This window comes from Taurulus bubalis, assembly GCF_910589615.1.
Source record: "Taurulus bubalis genome assembly, chromosome: 11".
NCBI classification, from domain to species: Eukaryota; Metazoa; Chordata; class Actinopteri; order Perciformes; family Cottidae; genus Taurulus; species Taurulus bubalis.
In genome coordinates, this window is record NC_136599.1 from 13,477,743 (window position 1) to 13,496,147 (window position 18,405).

The window sequence follows — 18,405 nt, forward strand, 5'->3', positions numbered from 1 at the left end:
GATCCCCTAGCAGCTTTGTCAGCCTCTTCCCCTCCAATGTCCCAGCACGTCACAATGAAATGTATAGTTTCAGAATATGTAATGTGACATAAGAGGGAATTTACAATAAATGTTTCTTCTTATGGTAATAACGTAAATATATAATTAGTACAGAATATATTTGAATAAATAGATGAGTAAAAGACACACTAGTTGCCTGAAAAATAATGTGTTAAATAAAGATGTTCAATGAACCTCATGTCACCATGTCTCTCTTGGTGGTGCCTGATGATGAACAAAGTTTGAATATGTACAATTATTGATATATTAAATATAATAATTGATAAATGTACTGTACAGCTGTGGAAGGTTAATGGATTGATATTGGTCCTATGAAGAAAGGAAGCAATGTTTGAATTGTGTTATGAATTGAGATAAATCAGTGTTGACTGTAAAATAAATCGCTTTTTGAGATAAGTATAATCATTTTTAAATTAAACACAGTAATCTAGGAAGGTGACCTCACGATTCGGTAATAAAGCAAAGTTATATTAGCACAAACCTGTTGACACAGATTTAGCCTGTCGCTCTCTTTATTTAGCCCAAATAGTGAAGACACATTGTTGTTTTTAAACTTATAATAGATTCTTCCTTCTCCACTATCAGTGCATATATGTAAATCAACGCAATACGAGGGAGAGGGGTCATCGAAGTGACCTACTCTCAACACTACCATCCCTCCCGATCCCCCCTTTTTTTCCTCCTCCACCAGGAGTCTGGTGTCATGGGAGGAGTTTGCGTTGGGACACCCAAAACTTTTGCGTGTGCGCGTGTTTCGACGCCACGCCTCTGTGCGTTTTCCTCCGCGCGTTGATTTCATACCAAAACTCATACTTGGCATTCCGCCTTTTTTTTCTGTCAAACACGGTTATTTGTACCGAGGAAAAAATACTCGCGGTACAGTGAAGCCGAACTGCTTTTGGAAAAGGAAACCCGCACGGGGGACGAGTGTGTGCCTGTAGCAGCAGCGGGGCAGGGAAGCCATAGTAAGGTGAGTGCGCTCTCACATAGTTCTTTGTTGTGTGCTTGAAACTTTCACGCTGCGGCAGCTGCTTCGCTTCGTGTGTGCTTGAAGTTTTGGGATATTTGACATATTTCGCATTTCCACCCCTCGCTGCCGCTTTGCTGAATCAGAGGCTCCTTGTGTCGAGCAGCGAGCTCCCTTTTCTGCGTGTCCTCCTCCTCTCGTGGCCGTGCTCGCCGTGACTTCCCAGGCGTCTCTTGGACTTAGTTTGGAGTTTGTTGAGGTATTATTAGCTCGCGAGCTAACCGACTAGCATGCCAGCTCGAGTGTGTTATCAGTGACTTGACTGTAAAATAGCCACTGAAGTATATACAATAGCACCGCCTCTTTCACTTTGTCGTGTGTTACATTGCTTTAACAATAGCTAGGCATAGTTTTTTCCACACACTTTGATTCAAAAGCCGATTTTGCCAACTCACAGTTGGCTAAACGGCTTCCAACCGTTGGAGTGTGATTTTTTTTTTTTTTCCCTCTTCGCGAGCTCTGACGTTACATGCTAGCCGATAGGAATCCTCTGCTGTTGTTATAAAAGTGTCAGTAACATGTGAGACTGGTCTTACGGGTTCAGCAGAAGACTGTGGTGAAGAAACACCTTTGTTCGTCTCCAGCACTCACATCCCGACTGAGTTATCCACTTTCTGTAAGATTTGATCTTTAGGCTCCTACGAAGAGCTTAAAGTCGGATTGATTTGCAGTCTTAAAGCTACTAGAGTCTGTAGTAGTTGTAGTAGTAGTAGTCAGATGAGGTGGCCATGTTAATCTGAAAGTACTGTGATGAGATCTAGCTCAGTTAATCATAATGTCACTGGTCCCATTGGAGCAGAAGGCAGGCCGTGATGTGCATGTCTCTTGTCAATGTTAGCTGAGCTCATAGCTTTATTTAGCTCAATGCTCTGGCTTCTCTGCACTAAACATCTGACCTTTTGGCCACTGGGAGTTATATTGAAACGGACAGGGGCCACATATGCCTTAAGTGCACACTGTCCTAACTTTGCATCACACTTTGGTAAACTGTAGCTGTGGTGCCTTTTTTAAAGTTAGCCAAAATAACGTTTCCATACCATCAGTCCTGATGTATGCACTCCCTGGCCATGTTCTTACTACACTTATACATTGTAATATTTTTTTTACTTTGCTTTCTTATTCATTTGTATGTGTGTACACGTTTGCTCTGACCTTATTTACCTTATTAATACTTTTCTGCATATATGGATATGCAGAAAAGTATTGAAGTGGCGTTTTGCTTACATTGTCCTTAGGGTGGCACACTATTGAAATTACCATAATGCATTGTTAATACAACAAATAAGGGTGTATTAACAGCTACATGTTACATAACCCAATCTATATTCCTTTTTTGTGTGCCAATAAGCCATTCAGAGACAAATAAATATGCCCTATGTTATCCCATTATCAGTGGTTTCCAAAGTTTGTGACCCCCCCCCCCCTACAATTGAACAATTGAATACCTCAGACCAATCACCACAGTATGGCCTTGTGCTGCATTCTTGTGGAGGTCAGAATTTCCATTTATATTTTTCCCTCCAAGCTTTCTAGGTACACGGCCTAAACAAAATCATGGCTGACTGTGACAAACTGATGTTTCTTTTTGTCTAGCGTACATATAATGGAACTCTAAGCAGTGCATCCACCTTGCATATTAACATCATGACGCCTAGATCACTAGACATTTTACACAGTGGCCAGGCGGGAATTACAACTTCTGGGTCCGTCACGTAATGCAATTGGGAACAAAACACGTTTTTCCATAGACTTACATTCAGAAAGAGATGCCTGTAAATCAGAAGATAATTAAATAAAAGCTAGTGCACTTGCTCTAAATGGGCCCTGGGATGTGGAGGATTGCCGGAAGTTTGGGTCATTTTATCAGAACCTTACACACAGAAGTAAAACTTTTTTTGCTTCTTTGCTTTTAAGTAGCGTTCTATTGTTCCTTTTTTTTGTAAGAAGTTGTCGTTTTTGGAGTTCCGAGTTGTCTGGAACACAAGATAAGTGTGGACATGAGCTTTGAGTAGTTAAGTAGGACGTTAACAAATAGCAAAGATTAGTTTGAAGCCCGGAAATTCTAAATCATTCAATCATCTTGTGACCCCTCAGATGAATCAGCCACAGGTTGTGAACTTCTGTTGCATTGTGGATTATACCCGGAAACATCTTCCCTGTAGCTGACTTCTCAGAGATTGTGATATTCGAGAGGACTTGAAAGTTGTAATATTGCTTCAGCCATTGCTCTCTCAAAACCATCTCACAAGGGCCTGTCTGATCGTTATGGCAACAGCACAGGCCCTTCAGCAGTGATTCAAACTGGGAAGGCCCTGTGCAGAGTGTCCAATAAGCCCACCACAGCAGGGGAAGCTCTTGCGACCACACTGATCCTCTGTGGTTCTTCTGTGGCAGGCACCATGTTACCCACACTCTGGAAAACATTACACCAAGCGGTATTAATGTTGCATATGTGTGCATGTGTTTGAGGAGACTTGGAGCATCTTCAACAATAACAGAAGAATGTGTAATTTCCTCATGTGGCCTTAGGTTGCAGGCTTCTGGGAAGTGCATATGGCTCAAGTACTGCCTCTTAAAGTAGTTTTGTCTAGGTTGAGTAGCGAACGGAAAATGACTATCTTACCATCACTAACTGGTATAACTGTAATAGCTCAACCAACTTGTAGTGTCTTCATTGACCTTTCCCAGTGTCTTTGTAAATTCACAAGCTCCTAAGGTTTTGCCATTTTGCTTGTCAGGTCTTTATCCCCCAGATGCCAGGGCTATTAATACGCCCTGTGTACATGGAGGCTGTAAACGACTTCAGATGAATCTGATCTCTCACTGTGATGTGTGGAGATATTTGGAGTCTAGGAAATCTGTCGCAGCCGCAAAGTTAACCATGGTCCCTTCTGTCTGTCACAGTGTGTTTGAATGAATAAAGTGTGTGACCATTTTTTGGTTGGGCCTCATTCAAAACTCACAGGGTTCAATTCATTTTGGCGAGCATGTACAAATTAAGAACTAGAGATGCACAGATCTGAGTTTTTTTGTCTCGATACTGAGAGCTATACCTGAGCTTTGGGTATCGGCTGACAGCAAGTGTTGATCTAATACTAGTGTTTAATTAATAACCTGCATGGCTCGTTCTTTTATGTGTGTGGGGCAACATAAGGCTTGACCTAAACATTGCTTTCTTAACTTTGTAAAACAAAATATAATAAAGATTGACTTATTTATTGAATTGTTATCTATTATTAAACTAATAAATCATACATCAGCAACTTGTTAAAAAACATCTTTTAAACTGAATACGACTTACAATTCAAGTGTCAACCTTTTTAATTCAGCAACTAATTGGTCCAAATTTAAACAAATTCCAGTATAAACATAGAATTGAAGTGAATAGATTGCCCCATTGTCATCTTTCATGAACATGAAATAACAATCATTTTCTTTATTGATTCATCTACTAATTATTTTTTCAATGAATTGTTTTGTCTATAAAATGCCTGAAAATAGTGAACACTGGCCATTATAATGTCCCAGAGCCTGAGGTGGCATCTTCAAATTCTTTGTTTTAACTGATGTGATTTAAAAAAAACATGTCAAATCCTCACATTTGAAAACCTAGAAAGTGTGTGTGTGTGTGTGTGTGTGTGTGTGTGTGTGTGTGTGTGTGTGTGTGTGTGTGTGCGCGTGTGCGTGCGCGTTCAGTCACCTGAGAGTTAGGCTCTACTACTGGTCCAGGATCTATATTTTAACTAAATGTTGTGCTTATAGTTTGTTTTTTATACTTAATTGAATAACTTCATCACTTGTGTGGTTCAGTGAGGATGCCACATTCATTCAGTTCCATGCTCTGTGCTGCTCTCTCTACTTCTCACTCCAAAACAACATACATTAAATTATGTCCAGTCAGGAGTTTCAAACATAACTGTATTTGTATGTATGTTACTCACAAAATGCTTGAAACGGGCATTGAATTTAAGATCAATTGGTTTTCATTTGGATAACAACGTTTAAAAAAAAAAGGAACAATGATTTCCAGGCTGCTATTGTTGTAGGGAGGAGTATGTGCGGTTGAGAGCTGATTTTTGTATTTTTAACCCACCAAAGAGCTAGATCTTTGGTGGGTTGAAGATTAAAAAAAGATTGTAACCTCAACAATGTATTTTGTTTGTTATTTCTTGTTCACGGACTATACACTTTAGGGGTTGTGTTTTGCTGTAATAGATGATTTCAAGATGAATGCTATGTTTTCAAAAGATCCAGAAGACAGCTGCATTAATTTCTTTAATCCCCTCGCTGATTGCAATGCCTTTTTTCTAAATTTATCTGCTATCAAAATAATGCTGCTCTGTGCTCTCAACATTGTGGTACATATTTTGGTGTAATGCTGTTTTAATATGTTAAAACATGGATTCAGGGCAAGCCCAGAGAGTGTTAACCAAAATAGTGTTACATTTAACAAATTAATCAGCAAGACAGGGTTATAAAAGAACAAAATTACATACTGACGGTCTTTTAAGATCAAAAGTGAATCATTTGTGCAAATAAATCACAATCTCTATGAGCCCATCCACACCAAATCTAAAACATTCCTGTTTCGCATTGTATAACATATATATAGAGTACACACACACACACTAAGAATAACTGATAGCCATAGCCTTTTAGTATTTCATGTAGCTGCCATTAGAAACATTAAAACATTGCTTAATTTGACAACTAGTTACAGCTAAAATCTGCCGGCAAAGTTTTTATTTCGGGCATCAAAATCATTCGCAGACTAAATGTAAAGGCTCTTTTTGTCTACTTTGTGGGAAATCAAAGAACCATTGTTTTTAAAAACTACTTTTAATTTTGAGCAATAAATCGCTACTGTCATTGTAAATTGAGTGCCATGGAAGAATGGGAAGTTTGACAGGCGCAACAACAGTAATTGAGAGGATGTGAAATCTTTAGAAAATGTCTTGTCCTATATGTTCTAGGTGTGTTGTGGTCAGGAGCCGTCATCATTGCGTCGGAGTGGAGTTGCCGTGGCAGCCCTGACGGGGCGCAGGAGGACGGCGCCGATGGAGAAGGAGTGGCAGATGGGGCGGACCGTGGATTGGATGGCGACCCAGAGGGAGTTTGGAGTCCAGACATTGAGCAGAGCTTTCACGAAGCTCTGGCCATCTACCCTCCCTGTGGCAGGAGGAAGATCATACTTTCTGACGAGGGGAAGATGTATGGTGAGGAACAGGACATTTCTGACCTAACATAACAATTATATCATCCATCCATCCAGCATATTCACCTTTGTTTATGGTGATGACTTTAAAATTACAATATACAGTATCTCAACTTTTGCAGCAGTACCAGTAGGGAATGATACTTCCAATCCTCAGCCACTGTAAAGCCACTTCCCATTGTAAACAAAACATTACACTTAAGTAAAAAAAAATCAGCAAAATAGAGAGAAAATATAACTTTTAGAGATGCCCAATCACGTTCTTTCTCTCCTATTGATACAAATTGCCAATCGCAGATGAACCATTTCAGTCCTATTCAGATCGTTTTGGTTGTTGGTTTGTTAAAGAAGCTGGTATACAAGGCTCCAGACTATTGCCAAAATATATTTTCAATTGCCCTGAAGTTTGTGTAAATGGGAAATGTCTGAATTGTAGTTATTTGCATAACAACACGCAATTCAAATGATTAGGAAATAAAATATTGTATTTCTATTGTTTAAAAGAACTCTTGGCAATAGTACTTACTAGTATACGTTCCTTTGAGCTGGTGTTTAAAAGTTTAACCGGTCATCATTCACTCTTTAATATCTATACATTGCTGTGAATAAATATTAAAACAACTGTAATTATTCAAGGTTATCACCAAAAACTATTTTTTACAAGATTGCATTTGAACACATCATGATAACATTATAATTAACTTTTGCCCAATCCTCATTTTTACTGAATCAAGCATTAACGCATCCTAATTTACATGAATGGAACCTCCGTATGTTTGCTGTTAGGTTGGTTGCAGCCAAAGTTACGAGCTCTCCTCCGGACGATTCTAACGCAGATCTGTTGATGTAGCATTATAAGGGATCGTCTACTAGAAAGCATCAATGGCAATCTCACGATCACATTTTCTGTTACTGAATATCGGCCAAAAACAATTGCAGATAAAACATAATTTCCCATTTTTAAGTGTAATTAATTCGTACTTCACAGGTGGTCCGTACAGATCGCGGATCAACTACAGTCCGTTACACCACTACCATAAAGTATAATGGCCAAAATGAATGATCTGCACACACTCTCTATCAGTCTTAAGTTTGACAGAATTATATAAAACGGAAACTTTGCCTGATATGGTTTGGTTTTCCAAGGGCGTCCCTCAAAAGCCTGTGTTCCACTTTGAACATTTGGAAACCCAGAGGCTTATTGATCATTCTTGTGCTCTTATTTTTTGCTCAGGTGAACTGCCTGCAGGTATTTTTGGAGATTGAGGTGAAATGAGTATTTTTGAAGCTTGAGGTGAAATAACAGGATCAAAAGTGCGAGCAGGTTGAAATTTCAGGTCAGGTTCGGGTAAGAAGATAAAGAAGTTGCTTTATTGCCAATTCCTCTGGTCACTAATTGCTTTAAATCTAATTTGTATTAGTCTATTGGGCCACATGAATAACTGCTTATGTGGTTAGGATCTGCTCAGGACGCTGCCTGCGACTACAGCTTCGATGTATTTGATGGTTTCGTCCTACCTTATAGAAGCTTGGCTAGCATCCAACATTCCTAGCTTTTTTGCCTGAGTGTTGGCATGCTGCCTGTAGTAACCTGTGTCGTGCATTTGTGTGAGTGTGTGTTGTGAGGTTAGCAAGATATGTGATCCAATGCGACAGAAAGGAAAAGTTTGTTTCAACGTTGCAGCAGCATTTTCTCCTTTTGTGGAAGTGTGGGCCTTCTGTGTTGACCACCCCTACTCCCATCTAAATAAACAAGGACAGTCCCAGTGGTACACACATTCACACGTTGGAAAGCTACACTGAGATTGAACATAATCCTCACGCTTACATTAACCCTCAAGTCTCTCATTTTCAAACCAGCCCCAAACATTTGAGTCACTGCCTATTAATAAAAACTGTGACAACTTTGACTCCCCCATATAGTTTTCAAACTTTGCATATTTTTGTTTGTTTTGTAACTAAGTACAACAATATCTGTTTATTTACAGGTAATAAGACTTTATTGAATTTAAAAACATTGTGAAAAAAAATCAAACTTCTTCACTTGTCATTATGGTGTGATATGTCATCAGGAATTATGTCTGCGCTACACCACCCATATCATGATCACCTGTCCTTAAATACACCCCATCCTTACAACGTCCTTTAGTAGGTCAAGGGGAGTAAAACATAGCAATTTGTGAGTTACTGTATACTATAAATTGACTTTTTCTTCTTCCCATTTGTAGTGTGACTGGTATAGAAGATAATAGCACTCGGTCCAAAATAGTCAGATAACCAGTGCATATTTAACACATTAATGAACTGGAGTCCCTTTGAAACATGAAGTCAACTGGCTTGTCAACTTGGCAGATAATTTATGGATAACAGTTCATGTCTAAAAGTATCTCAAGTAGATATGGATATAGCAGTCAAGCTGTCGGAACCATTTCCTGCTCATTTCTCTTAACTCATGTTGAGAAAATTAGATCACTTAGTATAGCTGTTAAAACCAGGAAAATACAAAATGTAACTAATATGCCAATTTTGTAATATTTAAAATCCCACTCTACTTACACTTTACTTCATTGCATTCAAGAATACATGTACCACCTTCTGCTAAACTAGGCCAGTTGTATTTGAGTCTGTGCTCTCAGTGACATGTAGCTATCATGATGTCACCCTGGATTAACGTGTCAAGCATGTATTCCCAAATTAGGATGATCCACTGACAGATCACTATCTCAGAAGATTGCACTCACAGAATGACACCGATGAAATAGAGGGTGCTATTGTTATTATAGCATCATGTTAATGTTATTTTTTTAATTGCACGATCTATTTTTGGATTCTCTATTTATCAAACTAAGAATGAACTTTTAAGAGAGTTCTACCCAGGTTCTACCCAGAATGTGAAGAATAAGACACATTTATCAAGAGTAACATCTGCCATATTGTTCAAATACTTACACTTTACTGAGTGATGCGTATTTTGGGGGTAAAATCACATGTTGAATCCTTCATATTTTCAGTAGCAATTAATAGGTGAAATCAACAACCATCTAATCTATTCAGAATATGTACAACATGGAGATTACATAATTGGAAATGTGTAATGGAAACACTCTAAAAGCCATTCTGAATTATTCATAATGCCATGCATCACAACCAATGATCTTGTGTACAATTCCTCCAAAACATTGTCTCTCTCAAATGTTATAGTCCAAAGAAATTTGATAAATGGCTTTCTTTTTTTTTTTTTCAAGTTTCTGATGGGAATACAATTGTAATTCCAGGCCCTGGTAAACAAAGCCAAAGGCTTACTAAATCAAATCTGCTTTAGGATGGGGTTGAATTTCTTTGGGGCCGGTGCCCATTTACAGTTAGGACTAACTCGAGTTGGGTCATTTTGGTCATTCCCTCCTATTTTTTTGTTGTGTAGTCCCATTGAAATCATGGGCAAATAAAGTTAGATTCAAGTTTGTTTTAGTTTTGGTTAAATTGCTCTCTTCAACTCTCTTTTTAGTTGAAGATGTAATTCCTAATTTGATCCCCACAAAAATATTTAAGGAGGGATATACTGATTTAAATAGCTGGATCAGTTATTGTGACAATGATCTATTCAATTAATTTCCATGGTTTTATATATATAAACATACTGTATACAAACATATGCTGGAATTGTAATTCCTGATAAAGTTTTGACCAATTTGTTGCTGCATTAAGAGGTTTAGATTTGAATTGTAATTCCTGTTAATTTTTAATTTGCTGGTGTGTGATTTATTATTTTAATAATAAATAACAATTTAGTAGATTTAGGTCTATGTACCTATTTATTACATGTTGTTTTAAGTTAACAAAGCAATGTTTAAGTCAAAACTAATATTGGCTTCCCCATAAAATAATGATCTCAGTCCACACAGTGAGGCTTACATCTTATTAAAGGAAGATTGTGTGAGATTTAGTGACATTCTTGAGTGAAGTTTATAAATGATAATAATCAATAATGAAGAACACAGACATCACAAGGTATCAGTCACTCCTTCAGTCCTCCTGTCTGCTTTGTCTCAGCCAGTAAAGAAGTTTATAAGAACAAACTAAGATAAACAGACTAAAGACGGACAGCTTCTGTTTCAGCCTGGTAAAAATAAAAAGGCTTTTGGCCGATCGTGCTTGCTGCGCTTGTGTAAACATAGCGGCGGATTATAGACTGCCGACAAAGCAGATTGAAGTAGGTTTCACCTTTGTTTACATGTCATGCTTATTAAACAGTTGTCTTGATAAAGTATTGCATATTTACTTGTTTAAGTTGTATTGCAGTAGCAGCAATTGTCGTCAACTCGAGTAATCTTCACTTCACCTGGTTTACTTCACCACATGAGCCACCAATGCTTGCTTTAGCATGATATTAAATCATTCCGAAACATTCAAAAGTACTACCAAAAAGAACCAGTTACATCAGAGTTTAATACCGAGTTTCTGTAGCCAGCTACTCAAGCTAAAGCAAAAACCCAAACGGCACATGCCAGAGCTAGTGTCCATTCTGGGCTGCTGTAGAAACATAGCGGACTCTGTAGAAGAAGACCTGCTTCCTTTTCATTATACACTAATAAAAACATAGTTTTATATTCAATTTCTGCCAATTAATCCTCCTAAATGTTACACAATGTTCATTTAAATAAGCACTGCAACAGATCAGTGCTCAGGTATCTGTATCAGGACTGAAAAAGTTGGATCGGTGCATCCTTAGATTTATGTGACAGAAGAAGGAAACGGAGAAGTAAATCTACATGTTGAAGACTTTTTGAACAAGCATAGTGTTTCCTAACTGAGGTGTAAATAACACACATAAAACAAATGAATGTGTGAGTGGACTTCTGATGAAAATGAGTTTGGCCTTATGTGGTTGGCTGCAGGAAAGCGCATGTGTCCTGTTTTGGGAATAGGAGCCGACTGCCTGGTCTGAGTCAGAGCCATCTGTTGATTTTGGGGAATTCTGTGTTCTGGTAATGCCAAAGCTGATGTGACTCAGCGCGATGTGACCCAAGTCCCTACAGGATCACACCACTTCCCAGAAAGGAGGATGGTGATGTTGAGGATGTTGGTGCATTGTGTGATTAAAAGATAAAAGCTGTATAAGCAGTCTGTAAGGCTTCGTCTGGTTATCTTTAGCCTCTTTCTAATTCTAACATCTGCAGCAGGGTAAATAGTGAGTTGTTCACCAGTTCCATTTAGAAACCAGCAGATCATCTGGTGTGGGTTGGAGCTGGGGGAGGCGGAGAAAGAAAGGACTGATCGTGCACTCTGTGGTGACCACTTTTGTGAAGCCCGTTAACTACACGAGTAGCCTCACCATCTCTCACTGAAAGTGCATTTGCATTAAATTTTTATATTATTCTGGCTTTATTTCAAATGGGTTGGAATCTTCATCTCTGTTTTCTTCATACAAAGATTGATTTCAGTACAAAATAAACATCAAATTGCACTGTTAAAATCATTACATTGTGCCCCCCCTGCCAGGCTGACAAACATGACAGATTCATGGTCTTACCAGGTGTGTTCTGATTGTACTTAAGAAGATTAATGTTGTAAGATACAAACTAAAATAGAGGCTGCGTGGCTTGCCGTGTTGCAGTAGACTTGAGATCAAGTGCTGTGTCAGAGCACTTAATGTCGTCATTGCCTCTTAGGGTCATTTTTGTTTCAGTGAACAAATAATATTGGTTACACCAGCGGTCAGAGTAGTGTAATTTAAAACACGAAGGACCATTTTGTGGACATACCACAGACAAAAGCTACATTGCACAATGTAGGAGCACAATGTGCTACTGATTTAGACTCTGTTAGACATTTTAGACGATTATAAATAGTTATAGGGCCTTTCATGCCCAACACGTATAATGTAACAAAGAGATAATTAGGTGATTGTTCAAATTTGAGTTTTAAGTGCTACACTCTGATTGTATTCTTTTACTTTCTCAACTTTAGGTCGAAATGAGCTGATAGCTCGCTATATCAAGCTACGCACAGGGAAGACGCGCACACGCAAACAGGTATGCACAGCTGCTATTTAGAACCAATGTTTACATAAGTTTTTAGGATTTGCTATGTGCACCTTTCATATCTCCTAAAGTGTTTATTTGTATATTGTTGTAAATTACCCATTCACCTTTTTAAATTGATAATTAATGGACAATGTTTTTTTTTAATGGCAAAATCATCCTGTGAATGTGTTTTTTTTCATGGGGGTAACCCTGCTTTCATAGGTGTCTAGTCACATTCAGGTTCTGGCACGTAAGAGGGTACGAGAATACCAGACCAGCATCAAGGTGGGTCCCCACTGAATCAACTCTCCCTTCCCTCTGTAGTCACATCCCCTCTTCTTTTTCCTTTCCTTTTTCCTCCCATCCTCTGTCCTTCGTCCTGTCTTTCGTCAGGTCTCTAGTCACCTGCAAGTCTTGGCCAAGAGAAAGTCTCGTGAGATTCAGGCTAAGCTCAAGGTACACACGCTCACTGACTTTATCATGCTAGCTGCTTCGCTCTGCATGTGACCCAAATCCAAGCTAACGTAAACATTAAATCACCATAGAAGTCTTTGTCGGAGCTTATGGCAGATTTATGCTTCTCTGCTGAGGTTACTTACTGTACGTACTACAATCGAAAGGAACATTTTAATCAGAACGCATGACATGCATTCAGTGTAGTGAGGAAGATCAGATAGAGATCTAAGGCAAGACCACTGGAACAACTTGATGAAGTATAAATCCATTTCACAAAAAGTTAGGTGCATGATTTGTAATACCATCATGAGGGCACTGAGATAGTGTTAGTTGATGGCCGTGGGAACATGACAGGCTTTACAAACTAGTTATATTTTAAAACATTGCTTTCTGTCAGTGTTCAATGTCGTCTGGCGTTGCTCAGTGCATAAGAGAGATTTGTTGAAGGCTTCAGTGTATAATAATTTGTGGAAAATATATATTTTTTGTTATAATGCATGGCATTAATGTTGAGCAGTTCACTTAGTTTAAGAGGCTTGTGGCTATGGACAGATAATTATATTACAGTCAATAGCAGGCTCGGTTGACCTAAGCATGTGCATGGCAGTAGTAATATACATAAATGCTTCCATACACACAGACATACAGGGAGTTTTAAATGTGCCCCCCCCTCCTTCTATGTGCACATGTTACGAATTTCAAGATTTCTCTTTTTAAATCATTTCTGATCTCCACGTTCTCACTCTAAGACATTTTCCTCAGTCTTTATATCTTTTCCGTTGAAGCGGTTTTCTTGTGGTTTTACCATTCACCGTAATAAACGTTCTTTGTGACATAATTTTTGCATTTTGCACCAAATGCATTTAACTTGCTGCACTCTAATACACATTTGGAGAACTTGTTAAGATTTCCACGCCAGTATATTTCCTGGTATAGACGTCCACTTTTACACCGCCCAGATGCATAGGATGTAGTGTGTTCTGTCAACGTAAGATACCTTTTTGTTTGTGAGTGTGTTTGACAAGGTAGGTCTGAGGTGGAGTCATTTCAAAGATGTATATGTACTGAGGAAGGTGTTTTCCCTCATCACCTAATTGTGAATCTGTGAACTGCTGTTTTTTTTTAATGTACTGAAGTTAATTATTAACGTGTCTTCTTTGCCATAGGCCATGAACTTGGTAAGTTTTGATTATACAATTACAATCTTCTGCTTCAGGCTTTGTGGTTGGCATCACATAACTGCTAGTCCACAATTCAGTTCTACTGCCAAACTCAACAAACCTGCACAATACTCTTGTTTTTAGTGGCTTTAGTTAAATACTGGTGATGGTCCAGTTAGCTCTCCTAGCCTGCTAGCTTGGTGCGCGTCCTGCTTTGGCATCCCCCTGTATCTGCTTTGCACTCTGTCCTGTCTTCCCTCGTAGTTACTGCATCATGCTGAAGTACTCTATAATATGTTGGCTGGCTTGCTGTCTAAACTGGCCTTGGAGGTTGGCTGACTGGAGTGTGAAACCTATTTTTTACTGGGTTTTTTATTTTTAAGATTGCAAGTTTTCACTGTGTATTACTTTTTCTTCCTCTTTCAGGACCAGGTATCCAAAGACAAAGCATTGCAGACAGTAGCCAATCTCTCATCAGCTCAGATTGTGTCTGCTAGTGTAATGAAACCCCAGACTCCGTTTCCACCACCAGTCAGAGTGAGACACACAAAAACAAATACATACAGAAACACATCTGTTCTTTTCTACCTTCTGGGTAAAACTCTGAGTAATACTATCTGTCCCGTTTCCTTTCTTTCCCTTTGTTCAGTTTTGGCCCGGCCCTATGCCTGGACAGCCTGGACATTCTCAGGAGTAAGTGGCAGATTTGTTGGTTTGTTCAAATTGGAGTACGTCTTGTGCTGTTGCTCGTACAGTTGCTCATTTTTGTTGTTTCTACTCTTCCTCTTTGCAGCATCAAGCCATTTGCACAGCCACCATACACTACACTACCAGCCGCTGTCCCTGCACCTATCAGTAAGTGTGAACACAAACTCACTGATTTGAGTAAATAGCAATGATTATTGGTATGTAATTGTTCTTTTGTGGTTTAAATGTTTGGCAGGCTATGAGCCCCTGCCTCCCCCACGACCTGCAGCTATAGCAGCTCCCGTATGGCAAGACAGAACCATCGCCTCAGCAAAACTACGGCTCCTGGAGTACTCTGCTTTTATGGAGATCCAGAGAGACAGGGAGACGGTACAGACATCCAGACATTTATATAATTCAACGATCTATATATATTTGCCAAAACTATGTCTCCTCTCTATAATCACTTCTCCTTTCTTCCCTACAGTATAAACACCTTTTCGTACTCATTGGCCCATCAAACCCTGGCTACAGTGACCCCGTATTGGAGTCCATAGATGTGAGGCAGATTTACGACAAGTTCTCTGAGAAGAAAGGAGGCCTAAAGGAGCTCTATGAAAAAGGGCCTCACAACGCATTCTTCCTCGTCAAGTTCTGGGTCAGTACAGAAAACCAGTTTTCTGCCTGATAAGATCATTTTAATAGCTGAGAACTTTGCAAAGCCTAATGCAGGAAATACATTCATTGATTCATAAATGATCACAGACAAATGATAAATGATCACAGACGAGTCAAGAGATTGTCGCATTAGATAGTTGATTTAACCTGGTGTTATACATTACGCAACTCAGTGTACAATCTCCGGTTATGACTTGCTGCACCACACGAGGGAAGCAAAGCCAAGCTGGTAGTTGCCTGTAGAGTTTTCTTGTAAACAAAAACTATTTTTGTTTACATTGAGTGTTACTCACCAAAACACAAATAGTGGATGTATTTCTTTCCTGACCCAGATATGTGCTGTACTAGACAGTATTTGTTTTTGTTCTTTTTGACACTTACTCCATCTTTCTGTGCTTGTTCCAGGCTGACCTGAGCAGCGACATCGAGGAGGGCGCTGGTGTGTTCTACGGCGTGAGCAGCCAGTACAGTGGTACAGAAAACATCACCATCAGTGTCTCAACAAAGGTCTGCTCCTTTGGCAAACAGGTGGTCGAGAAGGTTGAGGTAAGAAAGGGAACAACTTTTTTAAAAGTGCGAATAAAGAATCTCATATCTACCATATTAATGCGATTAAATTGTGACGTGTATGTGTGGATTCCTCCCATTCAGACAGAATATGCACACATGGAAGGGGGGAAGTATGTGTTCCGCATCAATCGTTCACCCATGTGTGAATATATGATCAACTTCATCCACAAGCTCAAACACCTGCCAGAGAAATACATGATGAACAGTGTACTGGAAAATTTCACCATCCTACAGGTGTGTATATGTTTGTGTGTGCGTCTCTATTACACTCCACATATGTAACTCTGGCCTGGTGTTTGTTTGTATGTTTCATCATTAAATCCTGACAACGTTTTCCTCTCTCCCCTCTTTCTCTTGCCAGGTGGTGTCCAACAGAGAGACTCAGGAGACTCTGCTGTGCATCGCCTTTGTGTTTGAAGTGTCCACCAGTGAACATGGTGCACAGTACCATGTTTATCGACTAGTTAACGACTAGCAGCACGTTGCGTGCACGCAGAGACTCTCCACAGACTTTTTGATATATACAGCATAAACACTATTTCCAGCTCAAACACAGAATCAACACTCCTCTACTCTAAATACACACTAGTTTTAACAGACCAACAGTCACACTGTAGTCACACTGTGTATGCATTTCCATCACTGCAAACTATGCACACATTTCCTAACATCCCATGACTTAAACACTAAATTTTAAATTCATTTTTTAGAGGTTTTTACCAAAATGTCGCGTAATTATCAGTATGTGTTATCCAATTTAATTATTCAGTCGAATGCCTGAATAATTACATAATCACCTGGTGAATCTGATTGTGCACAACTCTCAATGTCATTATGGGTGTAAGATTTTTCTTTTTCATAAGAAATTGAATTCATTGACACAACGAAACCAGCGAAAGAGCCAAAATACACTTAATCAAGTTTAATATGTTATATTCTTCCGTCATATACATTATATACAATGACAATCTAGCTGTGGTGCACTGAAAATGGATGTTCTCTCCTCAAGGGAGTTTTCCAAGCATATGAATTTACATCATGGGTGTGACTGATGTGAGACAAGTTTGAATATAGGTTGGCAATCAAATCATTTAACCAGTGTTAATCTAACTCTTCCACCTTGCCTATTTGTAGCTCTGTAAGGTAGGAATTGGTTGATCCTATCCGTATCCTCTATCACTGCTCGGTGTGGAGAATCATTATACTCCAGTTGGTTTAATCAAAACTGTTTGGATCACATGACAGAAATAGTGTGAAAGAGTGTGCCTTTTCCAAGAATGCAATTCACTACATGTGAAGACGTAAAAGTCGTATTTATATTTTAAACACATTGTCAAAGTGTAAAGAGGGACACCCTTTTAGGTGTATTTACTGTTCAAAGGTTTCCAGTGGTACAGTGTGTGTGGGGGGTGGAGATTGTTTGTTCCCATGTTAAAGAGGTGTTTTAATTTTTGACTCCCTTGTTTTTGGAAACAAAGTAGTTCCCAGCCAGTTTCGGATTCAGTTCAGCATTTTGAATGAAATAATGATCTTTTACTGTTCATTTACACAATACTGTTTTAGTCTAACTGCGTTGGTTTGCTGCAGTATTTCTACCTCCGCGTGAGTTGGGATAAGAATGTGCTTTGGTTCATAAAGCCGTAACCTGAGGAGCACTGATGTATAGGACGTGTACACTACACTTGTAATGGTACTGTTTATAAGCCAAAACAAGGTAAATAGACTTGTTTTTGTAAAGATGAACTATCTTTCTTTGTATTTTACCAGCACAGCCAGAAGTTTTACCCTCAACATCAGAAATGATGGGTGTTTTGGTTGTATCTTTTTTGGTGTCTGCAAAATGATCTATGGTACAGACCACACTAAGGTTACCCGCAGTGCACTGGGGTAGATTTTTGTCTGATAACACTAACAAATTATCCAGCTTACACTTGCTTTCTTTCTGTTTTGGTCAATGTATTGTTTTTTGTTTCTGGTGAACATTGCTACCAGTATTTTTTATATAGTAAATGTTACTTGACTGTATTACGCCCTTTCCTGGCAGGATTATCTTTTAACTATTATCATGAACGTAAAAGCCAACTGGTTTAAAAAAAAAAAAAAAATTCACTGTGTGGTCAGCCAAAATGTGTATCTGTTTATTTTTCCCATCAATGTACTCTGGTTGGCTGTGGCGCATCCCTTTTTTGGTCCAGTCTGCTCAGTGAATTAAATCTGTGCCTTCATGCTATACCAATAAAACCACATGGTGTTTGCAGAATCATGTCTTCATCATAAAACGTAGTTGCATAAGAGAGGACATCATCCTTAATATCTTTTAAATACCATTTAAAACTGTTATCATCCCAGTTAAGTAAAATCCTATATTTGTCAAACACAAAGTATCAAACTTTCTAGTAATAAAAGTTGGCATTGAATGTTTGGTCATATTCCTAGTATTGGAGGAAGAAAATAAGACATTTTGAAATACATCCTACTTTTATTCAGGCAAAGCTTTTGTAACGGATTTAGTTTTAGTACAAGAAGTAA

General features: G+C 38.8%; 1 protein-coding gene across 1 annotated transcript; it reads left to right on the plus strand.

The window, feature by feature from the left end:
- The first annotated feature begins 943 nt into the window (after window positions 1-943).
- On the plus strand, window positions 944-18,042 carry tead3a (TEA domain family member 3 a). The gene is made up of 13 exons (XM_079226557.1): window positions 944-1,030; window positions 6,061-6,303; window positions 12,270-12,334; window positions 12,548-12,610; window positions 13,948-13,959; window positions 14,368-14,478; window positions 14,591-14,634; window positions 14,735-14,796; window positions 14,885-15,018; window positions 15,116-15,286; window positions 15,712-15,852; window positions 15,958-16,110; window positions 16,238-18,042. The coding sequence occupies exons 2-13, from the start codon at window positions 6,297-6,299 to the stop codon at window positions 16,349-16,351; spliced, it is 1,077 nt and encodes a 358-aa protein (XP_079082683.1). The 5' UTR covers window positions 944-1,030; window positions 6,061-6,296; the 3' UTR covers window positions 16,352-18,042.
- The last annotated feature ends 363 nt before the right edge of the window (window positions 18,043-18,405 follow it).

Bases quoted from the DNA above. Each gene is read 5' to 3' on its own strand.
- tead3a (XM_079226557.1), top strand. The intron at 14,479-14,590 runs GTGAGACACACA...CCCTTTGTTCAG, and splicing joins CGTTTCCACCACCAGTCAGA to TTTTGGCCCGGCCCTATGCC. The intron at 15,853-15,957 runs GTAAGAAAGGGA...CCTCCCATTCAG, and splicing joins AGGTGGTCGAGAAGGTTGAG to ACAGAATATGCACACATGGA.